At 40.0% G+C, this 26,903-nt stretch overlaps 2 protein-coding genes across 3 annotated transcripts in view; one reads left to right on the top strand and one right to left on the bottom strand.

The window, feature by feature from the left end:
* Positions 1-20,435, top strand: part of arsk (arylsulfatase family, member K) — a 49,083-nt gene extending 28,648 nt beyond the window's left edge. For both annotated transcript variants that reach the window (XM_020512837.2, XM_048595156.1), the window contains exons 6-8: positions 4,349-4,573; positions 5,951-6,172; positions 16,304-20,435. In XM_020512837.2, coding sequence (XP_020368426.1) covers positions 4,349-4,573; positions 5,951-6,172; positions 16,304-16,584 — 728 coding nt within the window. In that variant the 3' untranslated portion in view covers positions 16,585-20,435. The remainder of the gene's footprint in view (positions 1-4,348; positions 4,574-5,950; positions 6,173-16,303) is intronic.
* Positions 20,436-24,337: 3,902 nt separating this feature from the next.
* On the bottom strand, positions 24,338-25,573 carry LOC109913311 (probable G-protein coupled receptor 150). Its single transcript, XM_020512802.2, has one exon. The coding sequence runs from the start codon at positions 25,571-25,573 to the stop codon at positions 24,338-24,340; it is 1,236 nt and encodes a 411-aa protein (XP_020368391.1).
* Between the last annotated feature and the right edge of the window lie 1,330 nt (positions 25,574-26,903).

Genomic DNA, 26,903 nt, shown 5'->3' with positions numbered 1-26,903 from the left:
CCCTTTCTCATGAAGGGTCTAGGCCCGAAACGTCAGCCTCTCTGCTCCTATGATGCTGCTTGGCCTGCTGTGTTCATCCAGCCCTGCACCTTGTTGTCTCAAATTGCACAGACCGTCTCTGCACCAAATGGCACAGCAAGATAGTAGGAATGTGAATCAGGTATCTGGCTGAGAGGGCCAAACATGAAAGGCGTAACTCAATGAGCATCCAGATAGGCTATAGTGAGTGAGCACTATGACATCAAGGGAAGATCCAATGATACAGTCTGATTCAGTCCATGAGTTGTGTGCATGTCTCTGACTGCAAAGTATTCTTAGTGCAGCATTAGAAAGACAGCTGTCAGTTCAGCCTGCATCATTGAAGTGCAATGCTGTTTGGGAACCAGTGGAGCCTGGTCAGATCACGTGGAAACCCGTACAGAAAGACTGTATTGCCTATCTTTTTAGCTTCATTTATTATTTTCCTAACTTATACTATGTATATTTATAATGTAGTGTAACTTTTTTCTTTTTTTTCTATTTTTGTACCTAGGTACTTTGTACCTAAGATGGCAGTGTGTGTGGGTGACATTGTACACTTTTCACTGTACCCCTGTTCTTTTGTAACTTGGGTGTACATGAAAATAAACCTAATCCTAATTCTAATTCTAATTCTAATCCAATAACATCCTGTAAATTAATCAGATATGCCATGACGGCTCATAGAGGCTGACACATGCCAGATGCCAGTATGCCTGGACATGGCATGTGTGTGGGTGGTGCCCATGGAGCGTGATCGACATGTTGACTAGTGTTCAACATAGAGATCTTTTGGAGCAAGTGACAAATTCAACCTGCTCTGGATTTCATGTCTTGGTATCCAGATGACTAGTTAAATATGGGGAATTTTGTAATATTTTAATGCATGCTGAGTTAGACTGTTAACAAGGTGTTTAACAAGTAATTAATTGTTAGTTGAGAACTCGTCACTCCTTAGCGAGAATTTTCCATTGTCACTTGGGAAAAGTCCATAAGATGTTATGAGATGATCTGAACATTGAGATGAGTCTTGTCGAACATCTCACCCAATTCTACCACTCATCTCGCCGTGGCCATGTCACTCAGAACTTTTTAAGGTTATGTCCAGCGAGACTGATTTCCCCCTTGTTTGTGCTTGGAAAATGTACTATTCCAGAGCATGAATAGAAGGAAACTTTGGAAAAATGCCATCATACCAGTTTTCAGCTATTCAGCTGTACAGGATTTGTGTTTTGTCTTGATGTCTTTGGAGAGGAATGTCTTTTCTTTTATTCACTTGTGGGCTGTAAGCCTTGTTAATAAGGCCAGCATTTATTTCCCATCTCTGACTGAGTGCAGTAGTTCTCAGCAGCAGTAAGGCGCATCTACACTGCAGTCGAGGTGGGAGTTCAAGTTCCAGGAAGTTGACCCAATAAAGGTGAATTCACATAGTTCCTTGGTTTGACAGCATCTGTGATGAAAAAATCGGAGTTAACGTTTTGGGTCCGATGACCCTTCCTCAGAACCGGGTTCTGAGGAAGAAAACATTAACTCTGATTACTCTCCATAGATGCTGCCAGACCTGCTGAACTTTTCCAGCAACTTCTGTTTTTGTTCCTGCTTTACGGCATCTGCAGTTCTTTCGGTCTTTATTCACGTATTTCCATGTCAGGACGTTGTGTGTTTTTTTTTGGAGAAGAACATATGAATGGTGAAATATCCATGCACTGGCGACCTGACCTTCTGGTTCATAGAGGTTACAGGTTTGCAAGGAGCTGTCAAAGGTGCCTTCACGAGTTGCTGCAGTGCATCTTGTAAATGGTGCATGCTATTAGAACTGTGTACTATTAATAGGGGGAATGAATGTTTATCATGTTGGATGAGATGCCTTTCAAGCAGAGTGGATGGTGTCAATCTTCTTGAATGTTGTTGGAGCTGCAATCATTGGGGAATTAGGATGTATTCCACAACACTCCTAACTTTCACCTTGTAGATGGTGGTCAGGCTTTATAGATTCAGGGAGTGAGTTACTTACCAGAGAATCCCAACCTTTTACATTCTTTTCTATCCATAGTATTTATATACCTGGTCCCATTAAAGTTCTCCAAACTCCTCCACAATTTTGATGGTAGAAAGTTCAGTGGTGGCAATGCCATTGAAGGGCAAGAAAGTCGACATTGCTAGGCAATGTGCAGCCCAACTGCTAACTGACAGTCATCAAACCCAAGCATGAATGATGTTATGTTGATATAGATTGCTTAAATATCTGCGGGGTTTCAGTTGGTACTGAGTGCTGCAACTACCAGAACACATTCTGATTTCTGACCATATAACAGAAGGAAGGTTGTTGAAGCAGCTATCGGTAGTTTGTCCAACACACCACACTGAAGAAATCCTACAATGATAATCTAGACTCAGGTGATTGATCTTGAACAACCAAAAGCATTTTCTTTTCTCGGTATGGCACCAATCAGTGGATAATTTTCCCCTTGATTCCTGTTGACTTCAATTTTGTTCAAGCTTATTGATTCCACATAGGATCAAATACTACCATGATGTCAAGGTTAGTCACTTTCATCTATCCTTTGAAATTCAGTTCTTTTATCCACATTTGAACTAATTCTGCAGTGAAGTATGAGGTCAGTTCTGGAGCATGTGTTCAATATTACAGCCAAATTATTGTATTGGCCCATAGACTTTGCTGTATTTGTCCCTAGAGTAAGTTCTGTCAAAGACATAGCCTTTGTAATTAGGCCAGAGTGCTATTCCTGGTCAGACATTGCCAGATGACACACCTGCACCAGAGGATGTTGTATTTCACCTGCGGCTGGATATTACAAGCCCACATTGGTTGTGATTTTTGGTGGGGTGGTATGTAAAATACTCTTGTGCACAGCTATGACAATACTATAGCTTTAAGAGGCATATTTTGTCCTGGTTTTTTTGAAGAAATGTTTTCAGACAGAGGTACTGATCAATCTGCTTCAAAGTCTATAAAGTAAGGCCTGTAAGGCCTTGGGTTTTTTTTCTCTGTAGGTTGACACAATAGAACAGCCTGAATCGGTGAGGTCAAGCTCCCACAGAACCAGGATTTTTAGCTTTAGTTTTTCAGTAGCAGTTGTCACTGGGTACTTGAAACTGAGTTTGGAAGCCTCAGTACATCTCTCCCTGCTACTCTCTCCCAGTCTGAGTTTCTCTTGATGTTTTTTTCCTCTTGGACTGGAGAATTGCCTATCAGACAGTCTATTTTACTGAATTTGCCTTTTGCCAAGGGTGTATTTATGTGATGTTACTGTATTGGAACAGTTACTGTTTAGAAGTTATATAATCTATTATTCTGTTACATTTTCCAATAGAGTTAAGCTATTCCAATTTCTTCTTTCTTTTTGTTGTATTTTAACTATAGGGTATGAATAAAGTTTTACTTAACGTCAAGTAGTTTGACTAATCGACTTGCATCTAGAATGTTCCACCTTTCAATTACCTTTTAAATCAAAAAAATGTTACGGTCTAGTCTATCTTCTGAATATGTTTTTGTTTGGTCCGGTCCATAACACAGCTCATCACTTTTCTACCCATCTCCAAGCTCGATGTAGCATAGAGTCTACAGGCACAGAAACCAGCAGCCTGCTCATAATTTGTAAACGAATAATTGAAGGTCAGTTGAGCCTATTATACCTCAGTTGATCTTACTGTAACCCTTCCAACGCCATAATATAGTTGGCATATACCAGTTGGAATAGGCAGTATGTTTTGCTTTTACAAGGATTTAAAAAGGTATGAAGGAAGGGGTGTGTGCTGTCTTTGGATGGATGCCCTTTGTACATGGTGGGCACCCATCTTTTAAACCCACTTTTAAATCCATTCAATTACACACCCACTGACAGCCACCCACACACACACACACCCCACACCACCAACCCTCCTTGCCCAATGACTCTTACTCAGCTTGGTCCAGGATCCTTGAGCCATTCATTCTGGGACTGGTTGCAGTCCTGGCAGCTCTCACTGTTGCACTCTGGCGCTGCCAGGAATGCTGGAACTGCTGACCAGTTGGCTAGGATTTCCTGCCATTGAGGAACAAAAGTCCCTTGTTCACTAATTTAGCCTGCACACAGTGCATTGTGGTTGTGGCACAGGCTTGATCTGAATTTGTTGACTAGTTACTGCCTTGCCATCCCACCACAGAACCAGTAAATATCTGCCCCTGATTTCAGGTTAAACAGAGCACTCTTCAAAGGCAGGGAAGAGAACAGAATCAACTCATAAAAAGAATAAGACCTTAGCCAAGGTAAAATAAAAATGTTTGTATAGGATGAAGTTACTAAAGTCTATGGTTCTATTTCCACAGGAGAGATTTTAACAGCTCTTCATGACACAGGGCTCGAAAAGAATACTTACGTAATTTTTACTTCTGATCATGGTGAACTGGCAATGGAGCATCGCCAGTTCTATAAAATGAGTATGTATGAGGGAAGTTCTCATGTTCCTTTACTGATGGTTGGACCAGGTATCTCGGGAGGACAACAGATTTCAAATTTGGTATCTCTTGTGGATATTTATCCGACTCTTCTTGGTGAGCAAAGCCTTTAAGTATATGAGACAAGTAAAGGTAGTTTCATTTCTTTTCTGGTTGTCCATGCTGGGGAATGTAAATTAGCTTCCTATCTTAGTGCTGAAATCTTCATTTTGATTTGCCTTAAATTGAGAGGATGCAAGTTTCCTTGAAGGAAATCTCAAAGGATCTGAATTTGGGTGGATGTAAAATCAACTCTAATTCTCAACCCTGTCCATAGTTTGGCATTAGGTCAGCAATTAAGGGTGCTGTTCTCATAGATATATAAACATTCTGGTATTTAATTGGAATTGACTCGTTATAAAAGAAATAATATTAAGTATTGGTATTGAAATGGAACTTGGTACTTTGTTTTCCATGTCTACTTTTAAAATTCAGTGAAGTAATTCAGGAAGTCTCTTTTAATGCATTTGTGTATTCTGTCAAAGAATTAAGGTTTGAAAATCAAATTTTCTATATAATCCTTTTCTTGCTGTTGGCTTGACACTTCAGGTAGGGCCAATTTTCTGAATTGGGCACCAAGTTGATAGAATGGCTCCACTTTCTGGCTGAAGCCAGCATCCCGACTAATTCTGCAAATGATTTGCGGTTTCCATGTTATTCTTTTTATTTTCCACTAATACAAATGAAGTAATTTCCTACAGCTTAAGATACAGAATGCAAATAAACATTTGTCTTAACTCACCACAGATGTTAAAATTGTCAGCTTTTCGAGCTTGAGTATTATTTTGCAGAATATTACTTATTTATTGCTATCGTCCTGTTTGGTACATGAGCAGTTGATCAATTAAATGCCCAAAGAGAAAGTGCCTGAAAAACCCACTTTTGGGAGAAATAGAAGGCAATCTACATTGCATGCACTACCTCGGTTGGGAGTACCTGTTGCTAACATTGAGTGCTAGTGTTTTTAATTCCCCAGCAATGACCCCTCCACTTGAGGCCGATAATCCTACCCTAACTCAAAAAAGCATTGTTTTGGGAATTATTTTTTGTTCTTAAGTTAAAGAAGAGGTGCCATTGGCGGTGGTGCATTTTCCTGATTAGCTGTGTTTTAAAACAAGCATGTATGGTCAAGAGAATAAGAATGCATTGTTTTTATTTTCAACAATACAGAATGATTCAGTCCAAAGTAAAATTTATACACGTTTAAGATGCTCCCTATTATCAGGTTGTAACACAGTTCTTCAAGCAAAATTTCCCCTTTACCAGTTTATTATCACAAGACTGAAGTTATGACATTGTTCATTTTTCTCCAAATATTGAGTAGATTTCTATTAACTCATAATTTAAATTCAAATAATTATTTATGCACAGAATTATACGCCAGTATAATGTCTTCCAAACTCAATCAAAACAACAATTTCCTTTTCCATCCAGATATTGCTGGAATCCCCATTCCTGGAAATATAAGTGGTTATTCTCTGTTTCCATTGTTGAAAGGATTTGAGGAGGAAGCTTCCATCAAAAAATTGCGGCCTGACTGGATTTTTAGTGAGTTTCATGGCTGTAATGTAAATGCCTCCACCTATATGATTAGAACTGGCCACTGGAAGTATGTAGCCTACGCAGATGGAATTACTGTGCCCTCCCAGCTGTTTGGTAAGTCTGAACAAATGTTGTGGGTTTTAAATCCCCATTTATAAAATAATCAAATTGATAACCTGGGCAATTGTTTCATGTACAGGTTCCACAGGTTTCAAAATGATATCAGCAGTCTTTTTTTGTGTTGATATTGCCATTTCAATCAGATCCCAAAGTCTCTGAAATCTTCAAGCTCACTTTTCTGGATACGCTATGCTGGAAAAAAATCCACTTTTGTGCACAGAAAAAAAACAATAGTAGATAGTAGTGGCAATTTTTCCTATCAATGTTTAATCCTGTGTTATTGCTCACAATTATGTTTATTATTATACATATGTTTTATTAACTTTGACTCTGTCTTGCTTTGTTAACCTGTCCTGACCCTGCTAAGAAAGCTGTAACAAGCAGTCACAAGTTTGTCTGTTCTTCCCACCTCTTTGAAATTGTATCATTTAAATTGTGCCTTCATTCTTCCTACGAAAATGCATCACTTCAGATTTTCCACCATCGAATTTTACCTACGAAGAACATTGTACATTTCCCCAGCCTATCTATGCTCTTAAAGTTGGCTAATAGAATTTTCACTCTCTGCAGATGAAACTTGAAGTGTAGTTAAATTTGTGCCTTATAGTCCCAAGTTTAAGTCATTGACATTTTAACAAAAACACCAGTAACCACAAGACCATAATTCAGCCCATCAAGACTGCTCCACCAGTCAATGAGGTCATGAATGATCTGATAATCCTTACCTCAGTTTTGCTGCCTTTTTCTCATTAAACCTTGATTTCCTTTACTGATTAAAAATCTGTCTATCCTACCCTTAAATATACTTAGTGACCTAGCATTAGCAGCCTTCCACAGTTCACTACCCTCTGAGACAATAAATTCCTGCTCATCTCTGGTTGAGGGTGTGATTCCTTATTCTGAGATTATCCCCTTTGGTCCTAGACTCGCCCACAAGGGTAAAACAACCTCTCCAGATCTATCCGATAAAGCCATAGAGCATGGAAACTGACCCTTTGGTCTAACCAGTCCACGCTGAACATAATCCCAAACTAAACCAGTCCTCTAAGAATCTTGTATATTTCAATAAGGTCACCTATAAACTCCAAAAAGTACAGGCCCAGTCTACTCAAGTTCTTCTTCTAAGATCATCACTTCTTACGTGGTATCAGCCTAGTGAACCTTCTCTGGACTGCCTCCAATGCTAATATACCTTTCCTTGGATAGGAGGCCCAAAACCTTTCAGGATATTCCAGCTGTGGTCTGACTGGTACCTTGTACAGTTTTAGCAAGGCCTCCCTACTTTTATATTTGATTACCTTTGCCATAAAGGCTAACATTAAATTTGTCTTTGTTAGGTTTTTGTGATTCATGGACAAGGACTCCCAAATTCATCTGTTCGATAGCTTTCTGCAGTCTTTCTCCATTTAAATAATATTCAGCTCCTCTATTCTTCCTGCCAAAGTGCATTATGTCACATTTTCCCACATTATATTCCATCTGTCCATTCGCTTAACCTGTCTTTATCCCTTTGCAGACTCTTTATGTCATCCTCACTAGTAGCTGTCCCACATATTTTGTGTCATCCTCAAACCTGGCATTAGTACATTTATGTACATTGTAAATAATTGTGATCCCTGGTACCAATTCCTGGAGAACACTAATGTATACTTCCCTCCAGTAAGAAAGGTGATCATTTACCACCGCTTGCTTTCTCCCCCATAGCTGTTTTGTATACATGCTATCACTATCCCATTTATCCCATGAACTTCAATTCTACTGATAAGCCTATTGTATGGTACTTTATCAAATGCATTTTGAAAATCCACATCAACCCTATTTTCTGTAGAGTTCAGGAATGGTTGTGCAAAATTTGTTCTCTGTGACTAAGCTTGCAAACATGAACGTAACTTTTATCACATATTCTTTAATCAGTGCTCTGGAGACCTTGAGCTCCAAAAGAGCAGCCACTGTAACTAATCTTGTCTAGGATAGCTATATTAGATAATCACACTCAGAATGACAGGTCTTGACATATTGGACAGTTTCGAGCTGTTTATGTACCTGTTACACACAATCCTCTCTAAAATTAACAATCCTAAAGGACACTTGATCTATACACTCAAATTGGCACACACTTTTAGTATTTTTTTTAAACTTTTGTTTTCAATGCAGGCTAATCTCTATCCATTCTTTTGCTGATATTTCGTGATAAGCTGCTTATCAAGTTCTGCTGGGAGAAGCTGCAAAAACTTGGTCTTTTGTTGCAGCACAAAATTGTTTCTCTTCTTAAATTCTATACAGCAACCAGAGCTGCCTCTCTAGTTGTACAATGCCTAATTTTCTCACTTACTTAAGGCAAAGATTCAATGTTACTCTTCACTGCGGTTACACACTGGAAATCAAGTCCAACTAATTCTGGGGTCATCACAAAAGTTAAAGATTTTAAAACATACACAGAATTCCCTAATTTTACAACTTTTCACTGGTCTATATCATGATACAATGATGTAAGAAGAGGGAAAAAGCTTGGAGAAAGAGAACTAAATGATGCACATAATTTTAAAATTCTAAAGCCTAGAAAACAGTAACATACAGAATCTGAGACATACGGTAGAAAAGGGGATAATTTAAAAGGGAATGAGAAAACAAAAATGGCGGATAGAGTAAATAACCAAAAAAAACAGAAAAATAGTGAAGTAGTTGACGTTGTAAGAGACAAACAGAAAAGTTGACTTGATAAACCAGGCACTCAAAGATGGTGGTGATAAGGCTCCCTTTAGGATTGTGAAAAGGCATGCTTATGTGCAAATAGTGCATAAACTTATTGACACTTGCAAAATTGTCAAAAAACTGGCCAAATAGTTGAACTTAAAAAAAACGGTTTGATGTATTTGATAGTGCCTGGACACATAAAACCATTAAAGGATTTGTGGCAGCATCTGACAACCGCAACTTTCCAGCTTTTAATTCAGAGAAAGTGTTATACTGGACACAACATTAATTCTGTTTTTTACTCCACAGATGCTGCCTGACCTACTGGATTTCTGCAGCCTTTTTATTTGTTTTAGACTTCCAGCATCCAGAATACCGTTACTTCTATAAGATTTATGTTGAATAATGGATTTTCCAAACTTTAGGTGACACAGTAGTTCATTGGTTAGCCCTGCTGCCTCACAGCACCAGGGACCTGGATTCGATTCCACCTTCGGGCGACTGCAAACTCTATGCAGACGTTCTCCCCTAGTCTGCATGGTTTTTCTTCAGGTGCTCCGATTTCCTCCCACAGTCCAAAGATGTACAGGTTAGGTGGATTGGCCATGCTAAATTGCCCGCAGTATTCAGGAATGTGCAGGGTTACAGGGATAGAGTAGGGGGATGGGTCTAGGTGGAATGTTCTTCCAATGGGCTGAATGTCCTGCTTCCACACTGTAGGGATTCTGTGATCATTTTCATGATTGGGATCATTTAGATGGTAATGGACTCTGGTAACAGTGCATGTGCAAAATAGAGCCCATTCCCAAGCCCACTCCTGTGAAGTTGAAAGTTACTGAGATGTGACTTGGCAATTCTTGATGTCTTCCAGTATGCTCTCCATCCAGTGACAATTACAGCTATTATCTCCAAAGCAGACCGAGAAGTCATGTAAGTGAAGCCTATCTCAACTCCAAAATACCCCACGTATTAAGAAAAACAAAGCAGCATCGGTTAACTAGTGCAAACCCAGAATTGTAGGTTCCATCCTATTTTCTGCCTCCATTTTCCCACAGCTCATAAGTGTTTGTCCCAGTGCACTTGGTTTTTACAGCTTTCATTGTCCAAGTTCTGAACGTCATTTTAAGAGATTTGCGTGCTGTGAAACCTTCTTGGGACATTTTAGTTTACATATTCTGCTAAAGTCTTATGCAACTAGTGATATTTTCCAATTAAATCCTTCTAAACATTTGCATCCTACTTTTATCACCATCATCTCCATTCACCTTAAGTGCCAATGTTCAAAACCTTTCCACCTAATCTCAGAAATCACATACTCCTACACAGTAATCATGCAGATTAGCAATAATTTTTGGTTTATGACAAACTTTCCATGCTTGCAACAGATTTTGTCTCGTCACCATAGCAATTGTAGCTAGGGCAGCAGAAGAGTACTAATAAAAATTGTCAGTAGTATTCAATGTCATCATGCATTTATCTGTTTTGTTTGAAATTCTGTGGAGACTCTGTAGGTCTCCTGTAACCCTGGGAAACCAGCAGAACTGTAAGGGAAATAACACTAATAGCCACTGATATTATTTCCATGAGGACTATTCCAGAGTTGTTGTGGACAAATGGCTGTGTCTCACAGAATTTCAGTGTCGTTATGTCTGACTAGCTTTCAGCTACATTTTATTTTTTCCAGGCACATAAGTATCTTTATTATCAAATACAGTTGCATTACATTTCTCAAATATTTTTTCATTTTGATGGAATTGGTTATCTTTTCTTATTAGTTTCCTATCAGAACAAACTTTGCTACTTTAAATCTTCCTGTGGCTATTGGATATAGATAATATTTATGATTTCCTGCAGTTATATGCCTCTAATTATATTCTGTAATAGCCTGGAAACTCTCTAATAAGTTTAAGTGAATTTCATCAGCACTAAACTGTGTCAAAGATAAGGGTGCTTTTGAAAAATTGCAGCCATAATTATTCTTTAACCCTTTCATATGTTTGTAGAAGAATGATATGTCATCTCAGCGGCACTTTCATTGAACAATTGATGAACACTAAACTTGCCAATATTTAATTGGGCCATTTGTTTTAAATGTTTGAACATTATTGCAAATCGTTACAGATTAATGATACACTTGGTGTTTGAATGTTCGGTGTGAACTTATTTACGTAATTATTTACGGGTGAATAAATGCTGGGAACAAAATAAAATATAGAACTAATTTAAAGGCATTAGGGTGGTTGAAGGAAAATGTCAAATTATTATGTAACCTACAGCTTAGAGAAAACATCAGAAGGCATTTTGCTTGACTCTTTTTTTCAAGTCTGCAAAGGTGCAGAGCATTAGGGGCAACAGGCAAAAAGCTGCACAAGGTGAATGCATGAATTGACAGGCAAATGATGAAGCAATGCAGCACCCAACAGCATGTTTTATGGCTGAAATGGTATTGGTGCTGGATGAGGTGGTTGCAATGAGGGTAAGCCTCTTTTATACTCCATTCCTTTTGATCAGAATTATAGCATACCTACAAGATGGTGTAATCAATCATCTGCAGCTGATCACTATTGGCTTTGGATGCGGTTGCCATTTGCTGCATTGCAGTTGTAGGTGACCCATGCTGAAAGTACAAGCATCCTATAACAGGGTTACAGAAACCAGGTTCTGAAGAAGTCATACCAGACTCAATGTTAACTCTGTTTCTTTCTCCACAGATGCTGCCACTCTTCTGAATCTCTCCATCATTCTCTGTGTTTGTTTCAGATTTACAGCATCCGCAGTATTTTGCTTTTATAAGAATGTTCTACAACTTGCTATTTTAAAAAAAAAAGTCCTATTGACCTAGCTCCCAAAGGCATTGCCAATAGCAGTGGCACCTTCTGGTCTCAAAATCATTCTGCCATACATTATGTACAATGTAAAGAAGGCATTTTCAAAGATACTATGATTTGGCTGCTTCTGAGACCCTGCTACAGGATTGATTACATCTGAATTCACTGAAACCAGCTGCATCAATGAATGCAATGCCTTGGAGCTGCCTGTTGTCAAGTAGGAAAGTTGTTGAGATATGCTTAGCTAAATGTAAAGCCAGAAAAGAAATGGGTGATCCTCTTAACACTCCATGATTACCCATATCATTAGCATAAATTACACATCTTTGACTCCATTTAATAGTCCTAGGTGTTGGTCAACAGCATTGAATGATCTTAAAGGGTTGGATTTTCTTTGTGTGAATGTGTTTTACAAGCCACAAACCTTTGCAGAAGGAGAACAGATACGACAACAAGCTGGTCAGCAGGTCCACCTTTGCTGTTTAAAACCTCCCCTCAATCTCATTCATCACATGCATTCTCCATAACTACTCACCCAATATTCACCAAATACCCAGTCCTCAAATTCCATTTTAACCTTTATGAAATATACTAACATTAATACTGGGAAAGAGTTCTAATGTGTGGGAAGAAAGCAGAAATTTTGCAATACTTGTAATCATTCTCGGGTGAAGGGAGCACCTAATGTGGCAAAACTAATTTGCACTTAAACTCAATAAAGCATTCGTAGTAATCTCAGTTTTCTCTTTGAGACCCTTTGAGATGAAAATGACCCAAGTCTCAATTTCAAAACAAACTCAATCAATGAATGGGTGCAGCTAGTTGGATTCTTTTCATGTTAAATGCAGTTTCTTGTTTTAATAAGCCAGAGCTACCATACGTTTAAATTACAGGCTAAAAGTATCACCGCACAGGTTGACTGGACATTTTGTAACATTGTTTACTTCATTATCATATTTTCTTGAAAAGGACTGTAATATATGTGAACAATTGAACAATGTTGGTGAATGCAACGGTCACTTTATCTTTACAGGCATGATCCCTATCATGGATCACTTTGTTAAAAACACATTTGCATTTCTTTGCATCCAGATGAAAATTCAACCCAAGAATTCAAACAAAATTGCCTGGAAAAGAAGCATCCATATGTTCAGTTATTGAAAAGGGTCAGAGAACAGTGATCCAGTACCCTAAAAAAAAAATAGACCACCCTGGGTCTTTGCTGCTCAAGAAATTGACATGCTTGAAATGACAGAATGTTCCAACAAATTGGATCCAGTTAATCTTTTCTAGCACGTGCAGATTTTAAACACAAGGCACAAAGTTTACAAATGTAGCCAAATGCAAGAGAAGCTTTCTTTCAGAATCAAAACATTTAGATAGGATGTGAAATTGTCACATGTACAGGTGCTGGCTCAGATTTTGCTGGAGCAGGGTTCCTTGCAAGATTCATTTGTTTGATTCATCGTCCATGTTTAGGCTTGAAAATCTTTTACTCACAAGGTTGCTGGAATTGCAGACTGTTACAAGTACAACTGATGAGCACTGAAGTAAATGAGAAGGTTTGAATCCAATATCAAATCAGGTACTGAAAGAGAATTAAAGTAAGAAAAAGATTGTATTAAGAGGGGGGGAGAAAAAGGCAAAGAAAAATCTCAACAATGTAAGATTGGAAAATGTATAATTTGGTAATCTTTTAAAACATTTCAAAATCTAAAAGAATGAAAGTCCACAAACTTAATTGTTATTTTCTGGGCAAGACATCCGTTCCAGTGGATTTCAATATGCAACCTGACCTGGTTCTTGTCAATTAATAGGATTTGTCGTTATTAGAAATGTACAATGGGAAAATTGTGTACAGGAGGCAGTAGAGTTTTTATTCATTACGGAAATGTGTGCATTATTGGCAAGGCCAGCATTTGTTGCCCATTCTTAAAGCAGTGAGCTGCCTTCTTGAGTAAATGCACTTAATTTGGTCTAGGTATGCTTAGTGTTGCTGGGAATATGTTTCCATGGCAGGCTTGTGTGTTGTTTGGAGGTAAACCTTTGCAGATTTGGGTGTTCCTTTGCATCTGCTATCTTTCTCGTGTTGCCATTAGTGGGGGGGTCACTGATTTGGCAGTTGCATTCAAAAGAGCTCTGGTGAGTTGCTGAAGTTCACTGTTGCTGCTGAGCCAGTTAATTGCCAATTAAACAAGCTACTTTGGCCTGATGGTGTTGAGCTGCATCAGCTGCAGTCATCCATGCAGCTGAATGTGCCTTTTAGATGACAGATGTGTCAGGAGGGAAGTTGCTAACGTTGGAATTCCCAACCTCTGACCTGCTCGGATATCCAAAGTATTTATATAGTTGGTCCAATTGGATGTATGCAATTCAGTGATGAACTAAAGGCCTTTGTCTACCTGAAACTCATATAATATTTGGCTGATAAATCTCTTCACTATTTATTAATGAATCTTGAGGTTGTCGGCACACTCGCCGAGCCAGTGGGTTTGGTTGCAAACATTTCGTCACCCTGCTAGGTAACATCATCAGTGCGCCTCTGGTGAAGCATTGGAGTTCTGTCCCGCTTGTTATTTATATGCCTCGGTTTGCTGGGGTGGTTGGTGTTACTTCCAATTCTGTTTCTCAGCAATTTGTACACAGAGTCTAATTCAATTTGTTTGTTGATGGCATTCCAGTTAGAATACCAGGCCTCCATGAATTCCCTGGCATGGCTCTGTTTGGCTTGTGCAATTAAGGATGTGTTGTCCTAGTTGAATTCATGTCCCTTGTTGTCTGTGTGTAGTGAGACAAGTGAGAATTGGTCTCTTGTGTGACTAGTTGGTGTTCGTGTATCCGTATCGTCAGTTTTCTGCCGGTTTGGTCTATGTAGTGTTTCTCACAGTCCTTGCATGGTATTGTGTATATTACACTGGTTTTTCTGGTCTTGGGTATGGGATGTTTATCAGTAGCTGTCGTAGGGTGGTTGTTGGTTTGTAGGCTACTCTGATACCTAGGGGTCTGACTAGTCTTGTAGTCATCTCTGAAATGTCCTTGATGTACAGTAGGGTGATTAGTGTGTCTGGCCGTGTTGCGTCTTCCTGTTGTGGTCTGCCTCGGAGGTAGTGGCGGATTGTGCTTTTCGGGTATCCATTCCTTTTGAAGACTCCATAAAGGTGCTCCTGTTCTGCTTTGCATAGTTCCAGGTTGCTGCAGTGTTTTGTGGCTTGTTTAAGTAGTGTCCGGACGCAGCTCCATTTGTGGGCGTTGAGGTGGTTGCTAGTGTAATTGAGTAGCTGGTCTGTATGTGTGGTCCTTCTATATACGCTAGTCTGGAGTTTCTGTTGTTTTTGCATTCTGCCATTAAGCCCAGGAAGAGTAGTCAGTTATTGTTCTCTTCTTTTGTAAATTTTATCCTGGTAAGGATGTTGTTTATGTGTCATAGGTTTCTTCCAGTTTTGTGAGTTTAATAATCATGAAGGTGTCATCTACATATCGGGCTGAAAGTTCGGTTTGTATAGTGGGGAACACTGTCTGTTCTAACCTTCTGCATTACCGCTTCTGCAGTCAGTTCTGATATTGGGGATCCCATTGATGTTCCATTGATTTGTTTGTATATGCTATCGTTGAAGTTGAAATGGGTTATGAGGCACAGATCTAGTAGTTTCATGGTGGTGTCCTTTATTGATGTTGTTGGTGTCCGGGGGTTGCCTGCCAACTTGATTTGTCCAATAGTGTGGCAATTGTCTCTTTGACTTAGCCAATGTTTATGGATGTAAATAGTGCTGTTACGTTGAAGGATATCACTATCTCGTCCTCTTCTATCCTGGTGTCCTTGGGATGAGTGCATGGAGTGGGTAGTGTTGTCCACTAAGTATTTCAATTTCTGTTGTAGTTCTTTGGCAAGTCCGTACATTGGTGTGCCTGGTAGTGAGACAATGGGTCTGAGGGGGACCCACGGTTTGTGTACCTCGGGGAGTCCTTATGCAAAACCAGTGTAATATACAGAATACCATGGAAGGACTGTGAGTAACTTACATAGGCCAAACCAGAAGAAAACTGACAATACAGATACACGAACACCAACTAGCCACCAAGAGACACGACCAATTCTCACTTGTCTCACTACACACGGACCACAAGGGACACAAATTTGACTGAGACAACACACCCATAATTGCACAAGCCAAACAGACAGGCCGGGGAATTCCTGGAGGCCTGGTATCCTACCCAGAACTCCATCAACAAACACATTGAATTAGACCCTGTGTACAAACCACTGAGAAACAGAACCCGAAGTTATACAAACCACCGCAGCAAACCAAGGCATATAAATAACAAGCGGGACAGAACACCAACGCTTCACCGGAGGCGCACTGACAATGTTATCTAGCAGGGTGACGAAACGTCTGCAACCAAACCCACTGGCTCAGCGAGTATGTCTACAACCCCATCCACAACCCAAGTCACAAATCTTCTCAAAAATATTAATGAATTTTTATCCACAGTCCTTCTGACATAAAGCCAAGATTATTTTCTGTTTATGATGGTGTCTATCCTTATGTTGTAAAGTTACTTTTAGAAACATTTGTGTTGACAGCATTTTTCTACCTTTCTCCAGATCTATCAGCTGATCCAGATGAATTGGAAAATGTGGCTACTAAGTATTCAGAAATTACGAGTGTTCTTGACAAAAAACTTCGCACCATACTAAACTACCCAGAAGTGTCCAATACAGTTCATCAATACAACAAACTTCAATTTGTCAAATGGAAAAGAAGTCTAGGAAAGAATTACACACATGTTATTGCCAATCTCAGATGGCACCAGGACTGGCAAAAGGATCCTGCAACTTATCAAAATGCTATTAAAAAGTGGTTGTATTCAACTGCTAGAGTGTAGCTTTGCATATATTGAGCTTTCCACCTTTGAATTGTTAAGTACAATGTTTCCCAAGGTTCCATCCTTGGCTGCCTCCTCATCAACATACTGCTGCTGCTCGTAGACATGTGCAAATGTAAACCAGCATCTGCAACATTCTTTTAATTCTTTCATTTGACCTCCGAGTCACTGTCAAGCCCAGCATTTGTTGCTCATCCATAATTGTCTTAGAGAAGATAGTGATGAGATGGTTTCTTGAACAGCTACAGTTCACCTGGTGCAGGTACATCCATAGTGCTGTTAGGACAGGAGTTCCAGGATTTTGCCTCAGCAAGAGTGAAGTAATGGCGATTGTTCCAAGCCGGAATGGTGTAGTTTGAAGGGAAATCTTCGAGGTGGAGATGTTGCCATGGATCTGCTGCCTTTGTATTAGGTGATAGATGTTGAGACTTTGGAAGTTGCCTGAAGGAGGCTTGTCAATCTGCTGCTGTGTCTCTTCCACATCATACACACTGCTGTCAGGGTGCCTTGGTAGTGGAGGAAATTAATGTTTAACATGGTAGGTATAGTGCTGATGGAATGGGCTGCTTTGTTCTGGATGGTGTCAAACTGCTTGTGTTGTTGACCAATTAAGAGATGTAGGTATTTCTTGATCAAATGCCAATCACATGCAAAACATGAATCAACCAAATCCAGTAAAATATTGAACTAAATAGCCAAAGGATGAATATGAATAAAATAAATCTGTAATCAAACGGTATAGGTTAAACTGCTCTGTTGTCTACTGGGTGTTGACATATGTGGGTGATATTTCAGCTCTAGATGTAGCGCAGAACAAAACTGTTAGGTTAATCCCTAGAGCCAGTGGTATCAATATCATTGCAACAGGTTATCTGGTCATTATGACATTGCTTGAGTAAATTTCTATGTTCAGATATGATGCCTCGTTTGCTACATTATAGCATTGAATACATGTCAGAATTATTTAATTGTCACAAGCAGTTTTAAAGATCCTGAAGTCATGAGAGGCACTATGTAAATAAAAGTTCTTCTTTACTGCTTTTGAAAATGGCTGTGTTGTATCCAGTTGTCATCAGTGTTTTCCAGGCTGGGAAAGAGGTGTCTGAGAAGTGATCCTTTAAAATTTATATAAAGTGGATGAAATGAGAACAGCTGAAATTAAATTAGACAATTGATTCAAAATTAATTTTGGACAAATGACGGAAAATGCTTCTAACAGAGTGAGCATCATATGGGATGAATTTGTAGAAATAGCATAGAGGGAGCCAATCAATCATAGCTCCCAGATAAGCTATTGAAAGAAAACTCTTTGAAGATACATGTATAGAGGAGTTGGTCAGGCCTCTGGATTTGTAGTTATTGTTCCATTCCATTTGCTTTGCTCCATATTCCATAATATTGATGTTTAACAAAAATAGATTAATCTGAAAATTGAAATTAACTGTTGATCTAGCACCACACATGCCTTTGTGATAGCTGATTCCATACTTAAAGCACAGTTTCTATGTAGAGGTGTGTCCTAACTTCACTTGTAACTCCTGACACTGCTACCAGCAACGTAGTTTCTCTGTAACTGCTAAGAACATGAAAACTTCAATTTGGTCACTCGGATTCTTCTAAATTCCAGGGAATACAACCTTACTTTATGCCTATTCTCCCAATTTTAAATTACAAGGAGAGATTATACAAACCTGTCATTTCTATGTGGCATTCAATTAATGTTTTTTTAATGTCTTTAGATCTGATTGTAAATTCTTAACTCTGGTGGATCTCTCCTCGCACCAAGAACTTCCCAGCAAAAACTGCTCATAACTTTTCATGAGAGAGGTAGAGTAAGTGGTTATGTTACTGGACTACAAATCCAGAAGTCTGACCAACTCTTCTGTATAGCTATCCTCAAGGAGTCCTCTTTCAATTACTTATCTGGGAACAATGAATGATAACAATGGTAGAAGTGGAGACTTGATATCTCCATTATCATGAAGCACACTCCATATTATTTTGGCGAGAGTTTGATTAATACCTGTTTATGACCATGAAACACTGTGATGCAAGAACAATGTATTCCAAAAGAAGTTGTTCCGAGGATTACTTGGAATTTGTCCTTGGGCTTCATTGCTAATGGGATATGGTATTTAATGAGGTAGTGCAAGGAACTAAAGGACTCCTTTGTCACTAAGATTAAGACCATCCATTCTGCTTCCACGATCATGCTCATACCTTTCCTCAACAAGTTTTCTCCATGCCCTATTCCTTGCAACTGTGGCTTCTCTGGGATCTACATTCTTGGTCTCTTGACTTCACCTTCTCGATGAACCACCTCCTTCCTGCTTTTTCCGAGATAATGCACTCTTTTAAATCTGTCAGCATTATTTTCACTTCTCAAAGTAAACATCATGACACCTCTGTCCTTGCAAATTATTAAGCCAGCCCCTAAATCTGAAGTCCTTTAACGTGTCATTTCACAAATCTGCCCATCTTTGACTTAATTCCATATTTTAATGATTCTAAACAGTCACAAATTGCATCCTGTGTAATTGGTGGTGGAGGATTCTTCCTGATCCTTCTTGATCCCTGCCACCTTTCTTACACAGTTTGTCATGATGTTCTGTTCAAACATCTCTCCTCCATTGGCCAGAATTCCTGCATCTAGATCCATTCTTAAATATCCAAATGTGGTCAAAGAATCTCATGGAGTAATTCTTTTCCCAACTCAAGCAATCATTTATGGATTCCTCAAAGGAACTTTCCTTAGCCCAGCCCAATTTCTTATCTACACGTTGCCTCACAACTAATGTTGAAAAGCACAACAACACATTTCCACATGTATCCTGATGATACTTAATTCAACCTCCATCACCAACTCTGTAATCCTCTGCTACCTCTGTCCTCCTCCCCCCCCCCCACCCCCCCCCCCAGTCCCCCATATCTAGCCCCAGATAAGTTGTGATTTTCTCCAATTAAACATTGCCAAAACCAAAGTCATTGTCTTTTCCACTTAAAAAAAAATTATGTAATGGTTAGAGTTTTGTTAACCTCTGATGTCCATGACTCTGAATTTATTGATTTACTGTGGCATACCTACATGGCTTTTTTACAGCATGACTTTCATTTGTTAGTATTGATTTCTATGAATTAATGTTTTTAAATCATGATATTTTGATACCATAATTGTTCTCGTCTAACTTTTTTGTTTATTCCATGCATCTTTAATCACTGAGATGTTTATTGGGAGTTTTGTTCACAGTTTCAAAGTGTATTGTCATTGTTGCTTGGAATAACATGAAATATTGTCCAGGTCTCTTTCCTGTACATGAGGCCATTGACGATTAACTAGTATGTTGTCCAGATTAACTGGAGAGACAAATTCCAGCTTCAGAGTTTCCTAGTTGGATGGACGCTTCCACCAGCTCAAGATTTATGTATACGTCTGTAAAAGGCTCTGCACTGTATTTCCACCCACATTAATCTGTGAAAAATGTTAATATTAAAAGGTGCAACTTGATTAACACAGCCACAAAATTTACAGTTTTTAAGAAGATTTGTAGGGTCGTGGATGAGTTAGCAGACTTGCTCGCCGAGCCGGTGTGTTTGGTTGCAGACGTTTCGTCACCCTGCTAGGTAACATTGTCAGTGCACCTCCGGTGAAGCGTTGGTGTTCTGTCCCGCTTGTTACTTATTTGCCTCAGTTTGCTGGGGTGGTTGGTATTACTTCTGGTTTTGTTCTTCAGTGATTTGAACAGACCCAATATACAATTTCCCAGTCGTGAACCACTTCAACTCCCCCTCCCACTCCTTGGACGACATGTCCATCCTGGGCCTCCTCCAGTGCCACAACGATGCCACCCTAAGGTTGCAGGAACAGCACCTCGTATTTCGCTTGGGAATCCTGCAGCCCAATGGTATCAATGTGGACGTCACAATCTTCAAAATCTCCCTGCCCCCGACCGCATCCCAAAACCAGCCCAGCTTGTCCCTGCCTCCCTAACCTGTCCGTCGTTTCTCCCACCTATCCACTCCTCCCACCTTAACACCCACCCCCACCTCCTACCTACCAGCCTCATCCCCGTCTCCCTGACCTGTCCGTCTTCCCTGGATTGACCAACCCCCACCCGAACTCCCCACCTACACTCGCCTTTACTGGCTCCATCCCCGTCTCCTTGACCTGTCCGTCTCCTCTCCACCTACCTGCTCCTTTATCCATCTTCCATCAGCCTCCCCCTCTCTCTCTCTATTTATTTCAGAATCCCCTTCCCCCTCCCCCATTTCTGAAGAAGGGTCCAGACCCGAAACGTCAGCTTTCCTGCTCCTCTGATGCTGCTTGGCCTGCTGTGTTCATCCAGCTGTACACCTTGTTATCCCAATATACAACGTGTTTGGTAATGGAGTTTTGATTGGAATGCCAGGCCTCCAGGAATTCCCCAACATGTCTCTGTTTGGCTTGTGCTATTATGGATGTGTTGTCCCAGTCAAATTTGTGTCCTTTATTATCCATGTGTATTGTGACCAGTGAGAATTGGTCGTGTCTCTTGGTGGCTAGTTGGTGTTCGTGTATCCTTATTGCCAGTTTTCTTCCTCCGCGAACACCAACTAGCCACCAAGAGACACAACCAATTCTCCCAGGTCTCAATACACATGGATAATAAAGGACACGAATTCGACTGGGACAACACATCCATAATAGCACAAGCCAAGCAGAGACATGCTAGGGAATTCTTGGAGGGGTGGCATTCCAACCAAAACTCTGTTAACAAACACATTGTATATTGGATCAGAGATAGTAGGAACTGCAGATGCTGGAGAATCCGAGACAACAAGGTGCAGAGCTGGATGAACACAGCAGGCCAAGCAGCATCATAGGAGCAGAAAGGCTGACGTTTTGGGCCTAGACCCTTCATCAGAAATGATGTATATTGGGTCCAGTTCAAACTACCGAAGAACAAAACCGCAAGTAATACCAAACACCCCAGCAAACCGAGGCAAATAAGTAACAAGTGGGACAGAACACCAATGCATCACTGGAGGTGCACTGATGATGTCATCTAGCAGGGTGATGAAACATCTGCAATCAAACACACCGGTTCGGCGAGCAACTCTGCAACCACCGCCACAAAATATCAATTGATATAATTGTTGGTAAAGAAAAAAATCTCAAAAAATATAAAGTGGTTGAGCACATCTGATGATGTACTAGCCATGCTTCACACAAATTGTAAGCTTTGATGCATTTTGCAGAAATAATTATGATTTCTCTTCTTGTCAAATATCACTATGTAATGTAGCAGCAAGTAGTAGGTCATGTTATGAACTTTGCTCATGTAATGCAAGTTCTTGTCAAGAATATAAACTCAATTCAATTCAGGTATTCTTGTGTAAATCCTTACTTGACAAATTAGATGCTGCCTATGTTGAACTAATCCTCCATGCTGATTAAGTCAAGGAATGTGTCTGCAAAGATTTTAAGATTGGATGTTGGAAATCACCACTTTTCTTACTTCATTCCTTGATTTATGCAATGAGCTGTTAGATTATATGTGGTTGCTTGACTTCCTTAACACACATATTGCCAAAACTGAATGATCTGAACTATGAACTGATTTCGACAGTGATATTATACATCTGATCAGTGCTGTTAATACATTCAAATTAAAACTGGGCCTCTGGTCCTCCTACTTACATTAATGAAATGTTGCAACATTCCCAAGTCTAGACTAAATGCCAGAAAAAATTCTAAGACAAATAATAATTTCAACCAGAAAGCCTGTGTGCACAGCTGAGGAAGTTAGCAGTGGAGTTCAATGGGTTGTTTTCAGGAATTAGCTATGATGGAACAAACAGTTCCTTCAAGTAGACATTGTTGGGTTGGCTATTGGGCATTTAATTCACAAAGCAGTGGAGTTGATATGGAGATAATTAATATGCAAAATTATATTGAAAGTCAGATCAGGGGACAGTGATTTTTGGGGACTCCAAGGAAAAATACCCCCTTCTTCATCCTGTACTTTTAAGGTGAAAGCTTACTTTGACTCTAATTACCTCTACCAGACAGCGAGTCCAAACATCACAAAAAACCTCTCAGACACGCATTTGATGTAGTTGTATTATTAGCAGCCTAAAGCTACAACTCAGGCTTCAACACACTGACAGATAATGTGCAGTCATGGTGAGCAGAGTGCAAAGTGAATAAGTATATGTGCTTGATTTTAGACTTATTAAATAATAAAAATCTTTATTTTCTTCAGAGTAGATCCTGAGTTACACTTAAATTCAAAAAAATAATCTTGTGCTCAAAACGTTTGGAGACTACTGCCGTAATGGGTCAATGAATCGTGCATGCAATTAGTTAGACCTGCACTTGCCCATTTAATGTGTTATATCTTGTGCGATAAGTCGCTGAAGGTGTGAGTTGAAATCAGCCTTTAAAGGATTCAAATGAACCGTGCAAACAACTGCCCAACACCTACTTAGAAGCAAAAACAGAAATTGCTGCAAAAGCTCAGCAGGTCTTGCAGCATCAGCCCATCGGCACTTTTTTTTCAGTTAAGCTTGTTGAAACATTTAAGATTCTTAGCGGTCATGACAGGGTAGATCTTTCCCCTTGGGAGACTGTCTAAGACTAGAGTGCAACATCGGAGTAAAGAGTCAGCCAGAAGGTAGTTAATCTGTGGAATTCTTCGCCTTTGAGGACTGTGAAGTGTATTGAAGGAAGTAATTTCTAAATTATTAGAGGAATCGAGTTATGGACAATATGTGGAGTTGAGGATTATCAGATGAGCCATTATCTGATTGAATGGTAAAACTGACTCAATGGGTTGAATGACCAGCTTCTGTTCCTATAATTTATGGTCTAATTCCGTATCTCCTTCTCCAATCTGGTAGACCTAAATAAGGAAGAATAATTTAGAATCATGAATTGAAAAATTTCTGACTACAAAACCTGAAGAAGTGAGATTCTGAAGTTGTAATGTTGATTCTTAATGGCAGAGAGTTTAGTTAGCGATAATTAAAGCTTATCAAAATAAGTACTTAAGATTTGAAATAGCTTGGCTTAGCTTTGTGTGGTGAGATAGCTTAGCTGTGATAACTTCATTCTGCTCCATCGCGCTGAATAGGGACCAAGAAAGGAAAACGAGGTTTTTAGATTCAAAAAGTGGACTGCTACATCTCCAACAGCAACTTTTTGTTTTCTGAATTTAATTGCGCATCTTACCCGCAGCTGTATTAAGCAGAGCAACGGTGAACTGCATTTTTGTTGTTATTTTTGGCAGCAACTTTGAGTCGATATGAATGTTTGGAAACTTCACCAATTACATTTAAACACTGCATACAATTTGAATAAAACCGTGTAATTCAGCTATAAACGGCATTGTTTCCTTAGATTATTGTAAGATTTTTTGTTTGAAAGCATGCAGCCTGAGAAGATTTGTTTCGATTCCTCCCTTTTTTTTTACATTTCGGGGCCCAGTTCAAAACGTGAAATATGCGACTGTTACCTGGAGCCGAAGAGAAGTATTAAAATGTGGCAGAGATTCACAGACTTTAACACTGCAGGAAACGAACGACACCAGATCCATTTGCCGGGGTTCCCAGCCTTGGAAGATGAACGGATATCAATCCAACCAAAGAACGGATGATGCCGATTGTCGGGGAAAACAAGGTTTTTAATAATCGAGGGTTTTACCCTATTTCATCGTCATCTTGCCTGGAAGAATGTAAAGGGTTCTGTAGAAATAATTGACATACTTTGAGAATATCAATAACAATGATTACTGTCAGCAGTGGACAGTGATGCCGGTTGGGGAATGCGCTCTTCAGACAGAACTCCCTCAGGATATGAGCTCCCTGTTGAGACACAAGAGTCTGACAAAGGGAATTGTATGGATGATGTAGTGGTCGCGCTAGACTGCTCTACTCGTTTGCCAATTGCGCACAGTTCCCTGTGAAATGTGTTCTCTCTGTAATCTTTCAGACAGGTGAAACACACGCTCTTCTCCAGTCGTCTGAAGTAGACATTGTTGGTTTTGAAGAACAGATAGACATATGGGTTGCCAGCACTGTTGGAAACCACAAAGATTCCCAAAACTGTAATCACCTTGGTGTCTGTCTCAGTGATGGTCCCGAAGGCAACTTTCATCTCTATCACAAAATAAAGTAGTCGGCAGATTATAAAGAATATGATCATGACCAAAGTCATCTTTAGAGTCTTCACTTTGGCTCTTGGAATAGAGCAGTTGGTACCGAGAATTTGGATCTTTCTCTGTTGCTTTTGGTCAACATTTTCACTTGCTTTGCAGTCTCCGATGTGCTGCTTCTGCCTCCAAATGGTCCAGAGGATTCTGGTGTACGCCACACACAGGGTGCAAAAGGGAGCCAAAAACACAGTAACAGCTCCAAATATGATATATAGCTGGAAGTGCCATTTGGGAAGGTGTCCAAACACGCTCAGACATTTCTCCCTGCCTTGCTGCACTGTCAGTTTGAAGACAAAGGCTTGCGGAATTGACAGCACGAAAGCACCGATCCAAATGATAGCAGTCAGGATCCTGGTAGGGAGAGGAGATGCCAGCGGGTTGACTATTACATGGTGCCGTTCCAACGCGACAATGACAATGATGCCGGAAGAAGCAATCAGTCCAAAAGCCTGGAAAACTTTCAACATTTTGCACGCGAGATCTCCAGCCTGCCATTCTTCTTCCAGCACCTCCTGGATGATCTGAGCCAACAAGAGCAGGACAGAGACACACAGGTCTGCCACAGCCAGATTACTGACCAGTTCATCCATTTTCCGCCTCCTGCTTTTGCTGCAATAGTTCCTGTGCAGCACCGCCAGGTTACCTATCAAAGCCAGGCTGAAAATGACCGTCATGGAGATGATCTTGATCTGTCTGTTGTACAACGGGAGCTCGAAAACCTCGCTCACATTTCCTGAGGAATTTACACTCCACGCATCCAGAGAAAAGTTTCTTTCAACGAGACTGTCCAAAATCATTGCCGTCTCCAAGAAAGAACACGTTATTCCAGTTAGGTTCCAGTTTCTTGTTGTCGAACCGAATGACCACTGTTGTTTGCACTGAGGCACTTATATATCTGCACGTCATCTGCTGACAGCACTGCGTAAGTAAAGCAACGTTTTGTGTTACAAAGACAGAAATTGCTGGAAAAGCTCAGCAGGTCCGGCAACATCCGTGCAGAGAAATCAGAATTAATGTTTCGGGTCTAATGACCCTTCCTCAGAAACACAAGGTTTTGTGTTGGCAGGAGAACATCTCCGACGTCTCTGTTTTCTTTCTACGCAGTTATTTCAGTTCGAAACTAATACGTATTGTTCCACCAGATCCTTTCAAAAGCAACACCGTTGATACGTCCATCGACTTGCTGTTTTAGTGTAACAAAACCTCTGGCAAAGCTGGATTGGATAGAATGAGCGATATCCAGAATTATATGTTTAAATATCTTTTCACATCAGAAACAAAAACAGAAATTGTGCGGAAAACTCAGCAGTTCTGGCCGTATCTGAAGGAAGGTCATTGAATCCCAGATGTTAACTCTGCTTTCTCTCCACAGATGCAGCCAGACCTGCTGAGTTTCTACAGCAATTTGTGTTTTTTTTGTTTCTGAGCTGCAGCATCCGCAGTGCTTTGGTTTGTTTTGTATCTTTTGACATGTGAGGGTTCGATTATAGACATGACGTGATAGTTCTATAAAGGTTCCGTATTTTTTATGCTAAAACAGTTATGTTTAAGAGTCGATCATTGTAATGAATAATAAAACAAAACTCTGACTGAACATAATCTGGAAATGCAAATTAGGTCTCCAAGAATTCACAGAGTTCGATCAAAAGCCTTTTGAAAATCCAAACAGACTACATGCATCAGCTCTCCTTCATCAATTTTGTTAGTAACATCTTCAAAAAATGCCAAGTTCATCAAATATGATTCTCCATTCACAATCCTTGCTGACTATCTAAGGTTTTGGAGTAGATTTGTAGCTCGGGTTGTGGGTGTTGAGGTGGTTGGCTCACCGAGCCGGTTTGTTGTTCCGCAGATGTTTCGTTACCATGCTTGGTAACATCCTCAGTGCAGCCTCCGATGAAGCATCGGTGTGTTTTCCCACCTGGTTTTTAAACTCTGGGGTCCGTTGAGCTGGATTGCCTCACTTCCGGTTTTCCTTCGTAGTGGAATGTATATGGGGTCAAGTTTTATGTGTTTATTAATAGCATGTTTCATGGAGTGCCAGGCTTCTAGGAATTCTCGTGCCTGTCTCTCCCTACCTTGTCCCAGGATCTTGGTGTTGTCCCAGTCGAATTGGTGGTTCTCCTT

The sequence above is a fragment of the Rhincodon typus genome, chromosome 3 (assembly GCF_021869965.1).
Source record: "Rhincodon typus isolate 14 chromosome 3, sRhiTyp1.1, whole genome shotgun sequence".
Classification (NCBI taxonomy): Eukaryota; Metazoa; Chordata; class Chondrichthyes; order Orectolobiformes; family Rhincodontidae; genus Rhincodon; species Rhincodon typus.
The sequence above is the reverse complement of the archived record's forward strand: the minus strand, read 5'-3'. Positions and strand labels throughout refer to the sequence as shown.